The sequence below is a fragment of the Gopherus evgoodei genome, chromosome 7 (genome assembly GCF_007399415.2).
Source record: "Gopherus evgoodei ecotype Sinaloan lineage chromosome 7, rGopEvg1_v1.p, whole genome shotgun sequence".
Classification (NCBI taxonomy): Eukaryota; Metazoa; Chordata; order Testudines; family Testudinidae; genus Gopherus; species Gopherus evgoodei.
The window spans coordinates 70,006,001-70,018,715 of record NC_044328.1 but is presented as its reverse complement, the minus strand read 5'-3'; the positions used below and the strand labels follow the sequence as shown (position 1 = coordinate 70,018,715).

At 45.3% G+C, this 12,715-nt stretch overlaps 1 protein-coding gene across 6 annotated transcripts in view; it reads right to left on the bottom strand.

Moving 5' to 3' along the window:
- Positions 1–12,715, bottom strand: part of ARHGAP22 (Rho GTPase activating protein 22) — a 256,126-nt gene that overhangs the window by 25,086 nt on the left and 218,325 nt on the right. For all 6 annotated transcript variants that reach the window (XM_030571381.1, XM_030571375.1, XM_030571377.1 and 3 more), the window contains one exon: positions 10,837–11,044. In XM_030571381.1, coding sequence (XP_030427241.1) covers positions 10,837–11,044 — 208 coding nt within the window. The remainder of the gene's footprint in view (positions 1–10,836; positions 11,045–12,715) is intronic.

Here is a 12,715-nt window from a genome sequence, read left to right as displayed (position 1 = left end):
GCTCTACTCACACAGCTCGTACTGCTCCGCTCAGGGTTCTGCTTTCTGGGTCATCCAGACAAGCTGACCATGCTGGGGACAAATTGCTAAAGGAGAATAAAAGAATAGCACAAGTATGTAGGGACAAAATCAGAAAGGCTAAGGCAAGAAATGAGTTATACCTAGCAAGTGACTTGAAAGGCAATGAGAAGAGGTTTTTAAATACATTAGGAGTAAGAGGAAGATGAAAAACGTAGGCCCTCTATTTAGCAGGGAAAGAGAGCTAATAACTGAGAACATCAAGAAGGTGGAAGTGTTTAATACTCCTACCTTTTGCTCAGCTCCTAGGAGGAGGCATGGCCAGGCTGTTCTGCGAGCTGCCTCCAACCAGAGCACTGACTTTGCAGCTCCCATTAGCTGGGAGCCACCGCCAATGGGAGCTGCAGGAGTGGTGCCTGCAGGCTGAGGCAGTGCATAGAGGTGCCTGGCCACAGCCTCTGCCTAGGAGCTGAGCGAGGGGGATTTCACTGCTTCCAGAGAGCCCCCCCAGGTAAGTGCTGCCCAGAGCCCACCTCACCCCAGCCTGTGCCCCAATCCCCTGCCACCTCCTACACCCAACTCTGCTGGCAGTGGCCTGAGACTGCCCAAGCAGCGGCCAGTGTGACTGGCGCAGGAGCTGCTCGAGCTGCCCCTGAACCAGGCGCACTGGTCACTGCAGAAGTCACGGAGATCACAGAAAGTCACAAAAACTGTTATTTCCGTGACAAACTCGCAGCCTTAGCCATGCTCAATTGTTCTCCATGTCCACTGACAGCACTAGTAGTAGTAATGGGCTAAATCTGCACAAGGGAGATTTAGGCTGGATATTGGGAAAAACTTTCTAACTATAAAGGATAGTTAAGCGCTGGAATAGGCTTCCAAGGGAGATTGTGGAATCTCACCCCCCATCACTGGAGGTTTTTAACCGGCTAGGCAAACACCTGTCAGGGATGGTCTAGATTTATTTGGTCTCATCTCACTGTAAGGGACTGGATTTGATGACCTCTTGAGGGACCTCCCAGATCTACATTTCTATGGTTTTATAATGTTTTTGTATTACTCTTGATCCCCTTCCTTGTGCATCCTAATATCCTGTTTCCTTTTTTGGCTGTAGCTGCACATTAAGCAGAGGTCTTCATTGAGCTATCAACAATGACACCCAGGTCCCTTTCTTGAGTGAAGAGAGCTAATTAAAACCCTGTAAGGTTTGAGCAATTTCTATTATTCCCTCCCATGTGCCTTACTTTGCCTATATCAACATTGAATTTTATTTGCCATTGTGTTGCCCATTCCCCTAGCTTGTTGAGGTTGCTCTGACTGTTTCTTACCAATGCTCTCTGGTCCTGCCTACTAAGTAACTGTTTCCTCTGCAAATTTTCCTACCCTGCTGCTCACCCCCCTTTCCAGATCATTTGTAAGTAATCAATTAGCTGAAATAAATCAAGTAAAGAACACAGACCCTAGTCTGGAACCATAGTGCCCTCAGGAGTTAACCTTTTACCATTTTGAAAATTGGCCACTACGCCTACTCTTTTCCTTCTGACTCCAAGCCAGGGTTTGATCCATGGCAACACGTTGCCTCTCACCCCGACTATCTAGTGGTACTACAGAGGCCCCTTGCGTGAGGCCTTTTGGAAGTCTAAATACATTACAGCAAGTGGCTCTCCTTTTCTGGCTCCCCTACTCTGACATGTTCAAAGACTTCTAAGAAAGGTACATCTGGTGACAATGGAGAACTAGAGGGGTGGTGCTGAGCACCTCAATTCCTTGTCTCTGCGATAACGCCCCATTCTATTTTGTTTGGTTGCATTTCCAGCCCTTCTAATAACTATCCTGGGAGGTACCATAGCTTATCATATGCAGGGCTGGATTAAATTAGATGGGAGTCTGCAGATATCCTTTTGGGTTCCCCTTGGTGCATATTCAGTTCCTTCCCTTTACTGTTTTACCCCCACTCTGCCTGATGCCAAACACTCTATTGTTAAAGTACCTTGGTATTTCAGTTCCAGGTTTAAAATGTGATAGACCAATTGTAAAACTGCACGAAAGCCAAAGCAAACAAAACCATTTTAATTTCAACACATAACTGGTAGTAATAAATATAGTAATGCCATAGCATTAATTAACTAATTACCTACAGCAGCGGTATTCAAAGACATTTTCTGGTGGGCTGGATAAAGCAACATCCAAATCTTAGCAGGCCAAATGGCTCTTCAGGTGTTTGCTCTCTAATGAGCCTGCCATCAGCCAGGGATCGTTAACGTTTCAAGAGTTGTGTCCCGGATGGTATTTATTAATCTCAAAATAAAAGGTTAATTGTGCCATCATACAATATTCCAGTGAAATCTTGCAAACAAATATACAAATACACTGCAATAAGATTCAAACAACATGCTATTAATTCTATTAAAACTAATTAAAATTAGAAGTTAAACTCACAAGAAATACACTGACATCTAATTTCCCTTTCTTATTGACCGAAATGTTGACACTCATTCATATAGTCCCTTTTTTGGAAAAGTACTGAGCAGCATACAATCAAGTTATCTAAAGAAAGCATGTCAGTTATGGATCACTTTGTGTTGCACAAGTATATCTGTATATACTTGTTCATAAGCCGGATATTTTTGGTAAAAAAGTGATGCATCAAAGAGCGGGGTCAGCTGATAAACCAACATTTGATGATTTTAAACTCTATGGAATCACTGAATTGAACATCTAATACATTGTTGTTTTGTTTACCTGGAGCGTCTGCAGGCATGGAGCCCCTCAGCTCCTCGTGGCTGCGGTTCGCCATTCCCAGCCAATGGGAGCTGAGGGGCTCCATGCCCGTGAACGCTCCAGGTAAACAAAATGTCCAGTCCCACTAGCGGCTTACCCTAACGGGCCAGGAGCCAAACTTTGCCAGCCCCTGAAATATAGGGTCAGCTTATGAAAGGGACATACAGTTTTTGCTATTTTTATGTAACCACCTTGGGGGGTTGGCTTATAAACGAACAGGCTAATGAACGAGTATGTACATAAGTGCCTGATTAAAAGTGCACCACTGGAAGTCAAAATGCACCAACACAATCTAGCGCCAATGCGTTTAAATGTAAATGTCATGTTTCTAAATTAAAGACATGGGATGAGGGTAAACAGAGGGAAAACAAATAGAAGTGCATCTGCCCAGTCCCAATCAATTCATCCCCCAGGTTCCATCAGTTCTGCCTCTATCTCCCACCCCGCTATCTGCCCAACCCACCATCAGCTGTGCCCCCCTCATAATTCCTCTTCTGCTCGCATAGGGGTTCTTCAAATCCCTCCAGGCTGCAGCAGGGCCCCCTCCTCCTTCCAGACAGAGGGGAGCTCCAGGTGTTCTTCATACCCCTTCTCCTTCCCAGGCCAGGAGTTACAGGGAGATTGGGGCAGGAGCAGGGGGGCATCCTTGCTCCTAGGAGGGGAGGGCAGAAGAGGGCCCAGAGCCATCATGAGTTGTCAGGCTCCTTCTGCTGTCTCTCCTCCCGTCCCCTTCTGTGAGGAGGCACAGCTCCTCTGCTCCTCCCCACACCACATGTAACAGTTTGAGGGTGCTGTGTGCAAACAAGGCCTCTTAGCAAGGTTTGGGAGTGGCATAAAGGGGATTTCTTTCACCTCTATGCAACCCCAAAAGCAAGTGACTGAATCTCACTCACAGCTGCAGAAAAACATTCACCTCTGGGCGAGATCATGCCAGGACGCTCTCAGACAAGGACAGAAAAGGCCAGGAGGAATGGAAGCTGAAACCCAGCCTTAGCTCTACTGTGCGATGCTCTTGCCCGTGCACTGCCCACAGCCTTCGCTATACATGGTGCCCTCCTCTTGCCCATGTGCTCCTCTCTGCCTTAGCTTTACTGTCCACTACCCCCGTCTTCGTCACACTGTCCGCTCCCCTCCCCCTTAGCAATGCTGGGCACTCCCCTGGCCCATATGCACACCTCCACCAAAGCTCAGGCTCAGAGATTTTAAGACCAGAAGGGACCATCATGATGATCCAGTCTGACAGCCTGCGCATCGCACAGAACCTTGCCCACTCACCCCTGCAATTGAGCCCTAACCTCTGTCTGAGTTATGGAAGGCCGCAAATCATGCATGGTTTGAAGACTTCAAGTTACAGAGAATCCGTCATTTACACTAGTTTAAATCTGCAAGTAACTAGTGTCCCATGCTGCAGAGGAAGGCAACCTCCCCGCCAGGGTCTCTGCCAATGTGGACACAAGAACAAATGGATATAAACTGGACACTAGAAAGTTTAGACTTGAAATTAGACGAAGGTTTCTAACTATTAGAGGAGTGAAGTTCTGAACAGCCTTCCAAGGGGAGTAGTGGGGGCAAAAGACTAAGCTTGATAAGTTTATGGGGGGGATGGTATGATGGGATAGCTAATTTTGGCATTTAATTGACCTTTGATTATTATCAGGTAAGTATGCCCAGTGGTCTGTGATGGGATGTTAGATGGGATGGGATCTGAGTTACTACAGGGAATTCTTTCCTGGGTGCTGGCTGATGAGTCTTGCCCACATGCTCAGAGTTTAGCTGATCGCCATATTTGGGGTCGGGAAGGAATTTTCCTCCAGGGAAGATTGGCAGAGACCCTTCTCTGCACCTGTTCCAGTTTGAATTCATCCTTCTTAAACATGGGAAACTAGAATGGCACACAGTATTCTAGCTCTTAAGCGATTTCAGCTGTTAGTCTCTAAGGTGCCACAATACTCCTGTTCTTTTAGCTGTTAGTAGGGGAGCCTTAGTGCTGGTGCACTCAGAACTACTATTCTAAAGTAGGTATCAGTGATTTCAGCTCTGCAGCATGTAACAAGACTCCTTATGGAGTCAAAATTAGCTCTGCTATCACACTGGAGAGGTCAAAGTGCCCCCAGAAAGAAGCCATCCTATCAAGCATCCACCTCTGTCCCCGCCCTCTCTCAGTTCTCTGGGCTTTGGAACCCATGTCTCTTGCCTAGCGAGTGCTACAAAGTTGAGGGCTTGTCCCTCCATCGTAAAATGCAATTCACATAACCAGGATAACCACACTTTATTTACTCCTGCCCCAACAACAAAGAGACTGGGGATCCCTCAGCAGCCAAAGTGACCATTTGGGCAAGCAGTCCTATCATGCTAGGGAGGGTGGGTGTCCATGCAAACAAGGTCAGCCCCTGAAGTCCTTTTCCACAGCTCACCACCAGATGTCAGGGTAGAGCTCATTCTGACTCCACTTACAAATATAAAATAAACTCCAAACCAAAATCCTAGAACAAAGCCCACAAAACAAACATTTCTCTCTCTCCCTGCATTGGCAGGTCTCTTCTAGCCCCTCCCTGGCTGGAGTCCCAGTCCTGACTCCCAAGACTCTGCTACACCCTGCTCACTCCTAACAGTTTAAGATCCCTGAGGATTCCCACTCTCTACAGCTTTCCTGCAGAGATGGGTTTATGTTTTCTTCCAGGTTAGTAATAAAAATGTTAAACAACATAGGCCAAAAAACAATCCCTGCTGGACCCCACAACCAACACAACTGCTCAATGATGATTTCCTATTTACAATTACATTTTGAGACCAATCAGTTAGCCAGTTTTAATCCTTTTAATACGTGCCATGTTAATTTTATATCATCCTAATTTTTTTTAATCAAAATGCTGTGCAGTACCAGGTCAAATGCCTTACAGAAGTCTAAGCATACAACAGTACACTATTACCATTATCAACCAAACTTGTAATAAAAAAATCAGATTTGTTTGAAAGGATCTATTTTCCATAAGCCTCTGTTAATGGGCATTAATTATATTAACTCCCTTTAATTCTTTATTCATTGTATCCCATTTCAGCCCCTCCATTATCTTGCCCTGGATCAGTGTTAGACTGACATGAGTATAAATACTTGGGTCATCTTATTTACATGTTTTAAATACTGGCATAAAATGGGCTCTCTTCTAATCTTCTGGAACTTCCCCAGTATTCTAATCAACAACAAATGTTAATCAAGCCCCTCAGCCAATTCTTTTAAAACTCCTAGAAGAAAGTTATTTGGATCTACCAATTTAAAATTTTTAAAATTGGTAACATTAGTAGCTGCCGTGTAACATTTTCCTGAGATACTAATGGTAAAGGTGTTATCATCACATGACGAGACTACATCATCTGGTTTTTATCCAAATACAGAACAAAAATATTTATTCAACACCTCCGCCTTTTCTGTTTTATTATTGATAATTCTACCATTTCCATCTAGTTATGGGCCAGTACTATTGTCAGGAATTTTTTTGTTCCTAATATACTTGTATAATGCCTTGGAGGCCTTTACTCTGCTGTCCATAGCTTTGCTTCCCTTATCAATTTTCTACAATTCTTAGCTTCTGATTTATATTTCTTACTATCAACTTTCCCCTTTCTTCCATTTGTTTTATACATACATACATACATACACACAATGTACATAAGTAATCATGACTTGATCACATTTATAATGTGCAAACAGAATAAAGTCCAGTCCAGTGATTATATATACACACACACACACACACACACACATTTGGTGCTTTAAAAAGGCCAATTTTACAAAGCAGGAAACAATTTTGCGTCAGATCTGCTGACAGGAATAATTTAATCAGAAAAATGGGAGTGGTAGTTGGGAATTGTTATAAGAACATTTTACTTAGATGTCCAAAAAGCCAACGGTGAGGAAGAAGGCTATATTAGTTTAAAAAATGACATGGTTTAAAGGGGCAGTGAAAGCAGCTATAATTATATTCCTCAACGCTGGCTTTTTGGGCGTCTAAGTACAATGTTCTTAAAACAATTTATGATTAAATTATTCCTGTCAGCAGATCTGACTCAAAATTGTTTCCTGCTTTGTAAAATTGGCCTTTTTAAAGCACCGCGTGTGTGTGTGTGTGTAAATATATAATCATTGGACTGGACTTTATTCTGTTTACACATTATAAATGTGATCAAGTCATGATTACTTGTACCTACGCTGCCATTAATTTTTAGTTCTGTGATCAGTTCCTTTTTATCTGTTACAACAAGGTCTAATATAGAGTTCCCCCAGGTTAACACTTTTTGAGTTAGAGGACAATTTCCTACAATATTTAGAAATTCCAGGGATGTTTTAGTACTCGCAGCATGAGACTGCCAGCATATATCACACAAACTGAAGTCCTTGAGGATCATGCACCTTTTTTGCCTACATATTATAGTTAGATGTGTAAGGAGCTAGTCAGCCTGTTCCCCATCCTCTTCCTTCAGCTTTAGCTATACAATGTGGTCTTTCATTGCCTGTCTGCTCCCACCAGCCTTAGCTATACTGTACACTCTCATTACCGGTGCGCTACCTGAGCCTTAGCTACACTGGGCACGTTAGCTGATCTAATTCTATGAAAAAACAATGCTAATGGATGTGTTTCAGACTTTAATTGGCCAAAGGCAGGATGTTCAGTATTAAGAGGACTGATATGGAGAGTTACGTCAATTTAGCTAAAGGTGTGATTTTAAACCAGTTTAGCTAAACCTGTGCAAACCCCTGTCTAGACACTTATTTTGGTTAACTGTGGCCGCCTTCTTTTTTTTTTTTTTTAGTGTAACTTGAGTTGACTAGGAAGAGGTTCATGCTAAACTGAAGTAAGCTATTCAAACTAAGGGCTGGTCTTCACTCAGAGATCGATGTTGCTGCAATCGATGCAGCAGGGATCCACTAAATCGATGGCAAGCACTCTCTGATCGACCCCGGTACTCCAGCTCTCTGAGAAGAGTAAGGGAATTCGACCGGAGAGTGTCTCCCATCAACGCAGTGCAGTGAAGACACCGCTAGCTGGAGTAGCAAAACTTGGGTCCACTTACCCCCACAGTGAAGACAAGCCCTAAGATAAGGGCATCAAAACAGGAGTTTACACCAGTTTACTCCCAAGCTTGGTTTGGACAATGACAGTCTCCACCATAGCTAGGCCTCTGCTTCTTGAGCACATGTAAAGAAAGGTCTGACTCCGGACAACAGTATCTATGCAGCACAGGTGGGCCAGCAAATGGGTGGTCAGAGTCAAAGTAGGCTGAAATTGGGGTTCACAGTTTGGGCTCAATTCCAAATCTGGCTTTAGGTTCAGATATGCCGGCAGCAAATTCTCACCAGGCCCAAGAAGGCAGAAAAAACTCCTAGAACCAACTGAGCTCACAAGCTGTGTTATCACAGCCTCTGCCTCCCCCACCCCTTCTCCCTTCCCCTTGGAAAGTACAAGACCCAAGTCTCTTCTGCACAAGCAAACAGAGTCACTTCTCCCTACATGAAGAGCCAACTTCTGCCCTCTGATAGGCACCTGCAAGTAGGATTGAATTCAGTGGGAGCAGTATCAGGGTGCTGGGGAAGCTTGCCCTAAGACTGCCAGGGCTGCACTTTCCTGGAGCTACAGCTATCTTAGGGCTCGTGTACCAGGGGACAAGCTGAATTAACTAAAGGTGTGAAGTTAAAATGCATTAATGTCCTGTGTGGACACTCTCATTCAGAAGTAAAATGACCTCAGTTCATTGCAGCTGAATTCCCTTTGAAGGAGGCTGAAGCTAAAGCAAATTAAATTAACTTTACGCCTTTAGCTAATTCATCTTCACTTTCCTGAGTATCCCCGTACAGACAAGCCCTAGGAGACGCAAGAGGAAGGCATGCACTCAATCGAAGCTTCCCCAAAGCGAAGTGCAGAGATGATTTCATGGGGTTTCATTCCCAGCAGCACTATCGTGGGCACCCAGAACAGTGGCAAGTTGATTTTTCCCATCTGCTGAGCTGGAGGATGGGAGCCACGTGCCTTCCCCCCACCCCATTCCCCCTTCCCAGCAGGAAGCTGAACCACAATGTAAGGAGTCATCCAGCCATGTGGAGGAGGGGGTGGACTCCACTTGGATAGTGCCATTGAGTGAGCAAATATTGACTGTAGTTAAGAATCAAAGAAGAAGGATGGGTGGCCCGGAAGTGGAGATGGGGAGGGAAGAATTGGAAGAATGTCTTCAGTAAATTCTTCAAGACATTCCTCCCAGGCTGGAAATGAGCAACCCTGCGTCTCCTGCTACCTCTTCCTGCAGCAGTGAGCATGAGGGGCACAGACAGACAAAGTGTAAGCTAGCTTGCAGGGGCAAGGAGATGGTGGCATCATTGCTTAGAGGTCTGGCCACAAGACCTGGGTTCAAGTGCTGCTTAGATCACCAGTGAAAATTATCTCACCCAGCAAAATCACTAGCAACAGGTCACGGTCATGATATTAGGATCCAAACTCACAGCATCTGGACTTGGATCAAATCTTCCTGGAGTTCAGCTGTGCAGGGTTACTGCTGGGGGGCCCATTTCTAAAAGCACTGTGCAGTTTGGCAAACTGCACATATCTTCAGGAGAGGCTCAGGGCTGCAATGTTGGGCATATTTGGCTAGATGTTTCCCCCCTCCCCCGTATTCTGGGAGGGTTTTAAAATCTCCTTCCTCTGAAGCATCAGGGGTGGCCACGGCTGGGGATGGGAAATTGGACAGGATGGGACAGGGCTCTGAGGGGGCACTGAGCATTCTCTCTCAGGTGCATGGCTGACTAGTTCCTGCTCACATGCGCAGCGTCTAACCCATCGCCATAGGTGGGATTGGATGGAATTTCCTCCCAGGTCAGATTGGCAACGAGCTTGGAGGGAGGTGGGGTGGGGAGGGGGGGTTCACCTTCCCTTGCAGTGTGGGGTGCGGGTCACTTGTCAGGATTATGTCAATTATTTCCCAGCCATTACGGGGCCTCAGGCCTGCTGCATCTCGGTCCCTCCTAGTCTCTGCCTGTGGCACATAATAATCTAGTCTCCTGCAGGTTGTAATATTTGGTCTCATTTTGGTCCTGGGTTTAGTATGCAGGGGCTGGTGGCCTGTGATATAAAGGAGGTCAGGCTAGAGGATCTGGTCTTAAATTTGATGATACTATAAAAGTCACTTGGCATGTCTGGGTGGGCCTGCTTCCCCCACCCTCACCCACCCCCAGCACAGCGTGTACTCCTTGTTCCTGGACAGGAAATTAGTTTTCCCCCCGTGACAATTTTCAAGAAAACTGGAAATCATCAATATTTTTGTCAAAATTCTCCAACTTTTTATTTTTGGGGGTGGGGGGGACCATTGTACATGGAGAAATGTTTCAATTTTCTCCCAACCAAAAGCAACCATTTTTCAGTTTTCAGTTTCACTGTTCTAGTTGCTGGAATTTCAACGCAAACATTTCCATTTTTATCGAGAAGCCATTTTTGTTGAAAAAAAATTGTTTTGGTGGAAAATTGTTAACCAGCTCTCCATACTTCAAGTGTAATGGCCAGGGGACATCCCTTTGGTGCTTCTGACCGAGACTTCAGACCAGTCAAAGGGGAAGAAGAAACCAGCCTAGGTCTTGCTGGAGATCTAGCGCATGTTGAGAGGACCCTATGGGAACAGGTAGTCAGACACCCTGCCCAGACAGAGTGTCATACATGTGACATCTGTTCCATGTCTTGATCCTCCCGTAAGCAGCTGAGCACTCTGGCCCAGAAAAGCACTTCAGCGTGTGCCTATCTTTAAGCACATGAGCAGTCTCATCAACTAGGCACATGCTCAAATTTCAGGTCATGCTTAAGCACCTTGGACCAGAGCCCAGTGGACCTTGCAGGACTAGCCTATAGACAGCATGTTAAATAAACGGAACCACAGTCGGAAATGAGCATCTCCCAAGACTGCCACATCTGGGACGTTATCAGAAGCCAGGGATGTTACAGAGACATGTGTTAACGATCAAGAGTTTGGTGCTCGCCTTGAGCAACTAAGATACCAACTCACCTGTCAAACAGGGGCTTCTCTCCACAATCAAATGAATCCTGCAGGTCCTTGACAAGGTTGGCTTGACCAGGCATGCGAAAAAGCCCTTCTTCGGTGAGGCCTCGCTCCCGGATAAAATCCACACATTGCTCCACCAGCAGTGGGGCCAGACGCAGGCCATACTTCCGCTCGTACTGCACCGTGTCTTCCAATCGCTGCCCAAAGATCCCTGCCAATGAGAGACGCACCCTGGCATTAGTTTTTATTCGCCACAAGCCAGTGGATGGGATGGGGTCAGGGTGGGAGTTATATTTAACATGAAGGGAGCAAAACTGGAACATGAATCCACTTATTACCAGAATCAGCAAAAAATCAACCAGGAAAAATTACAAACTCATAATTTTCTTCTACTTAGAATGAAAAATACTATAGGCCAAATTCTGCCCTGACATATTCAACCAGAGCTTCCACTGAGGTCACTGGCAGGTGCCCAACTAAGGGCAAAAATTTTCCTCCCAAGAAAGGTATAAAAGAATTCAACATTGGTTTTGATGACTTGCAGCTGTTCTCCATCTTTATGGTAGACCGGGTGATTGTGTTGACACAGTGCCTTTGATCCAAAGGATAATAAAGCCCTATTTTAAAATGGATGCACTGACTTGGCACATCAGAATCTACCACTGGATTACACCCACCTCTGGAAAGGGACACAGCTGCTATTTAACAGCTCACAGCAACCCAGCCTAATGGCTAGGAAAAGAAATGAAGCTTGGGACAGGAAGCGAAGACTAATGTCCCCCACTGACACTGCCAGGGGAGCGGTAAGCAGGCAGAATGTAATAACCCACGCTGGACCTAGCCACAGACCCAGGAATTAGTGGTAACACTTGCTGCTGTGAAAGATCCTTCCTGACCAAGGCCTTTACTTTTACATTTCATTTTCAACCATTTCAGCTAACTAATCAGTCTCCTTTGCGGCCTTCACGGGGATTATTTACCATGTATTTGCAGTAGCACCTCAGGCCACCACCCACTTGGGCCCCAGGGTGCTAAGTACTGTACAAACATATAGCAAGTGACAGTCCTGCACTGTGCTGTACAGTAATTAATGCACGTGCTGTATAAATGGAGTCATGTTTTCTCAAGAGAAAATCCCTAGTGTAATATCTGTGCAGATCAAATCCTCCAACCCAAAGAATATGGAAGGGGGCTCTGGGGGTGCAGGCCATGAAAGCACTGAATGCCATGGAGAAATGCTGCCTCTCCATGGACCTGTTCCACTGCACAACACTGAAAATTAACAGAAACACTCCATCAGAAACCCAATTAAGCTGCCTTTCTAGAAGAAACAGCTACCCACGCTATTCAATCATGAGCACCTTTACTTACCACACATTGGATGCACCCTAATGCACCGTACATACAGTATGCTCCTGTATGGTCATGTGTAAATGTAAGCCACACCTGCACCATGTATGTAACTCACACCATGTGGAACTCTGTCTCCCTCTAGTGGTGGCTGGGCCTGCTATAGCCTGAGCTAACAAAGCATGATTCCTTAGCTCAGATACTACAGCCTCATGATTTTAGATTCAAAGATCCCAGGATCAATCCCCACTGCTAGGGCCCCATCCAACTGTGTGGCCTAACATATGGATTGTGAACCCTTAGTTCTGCTGCTCAAGATGTGGCCGTGGGAGCGTAGGAGAAGCAGCATTCAAGCAATTGACCCTGCTCAGAACAGAGATTTCAGATAAAGGTATAATCCCCAAATCTATTCAATTTCAGATGCAACCAGACCATGGCACATATGCAGCCTGATCCCAAGCCCATTGATGTCAATAGACTTTCCATTGTACCCATAATTAATCTTATGGCTCTGAAGATACAAAAGCATACA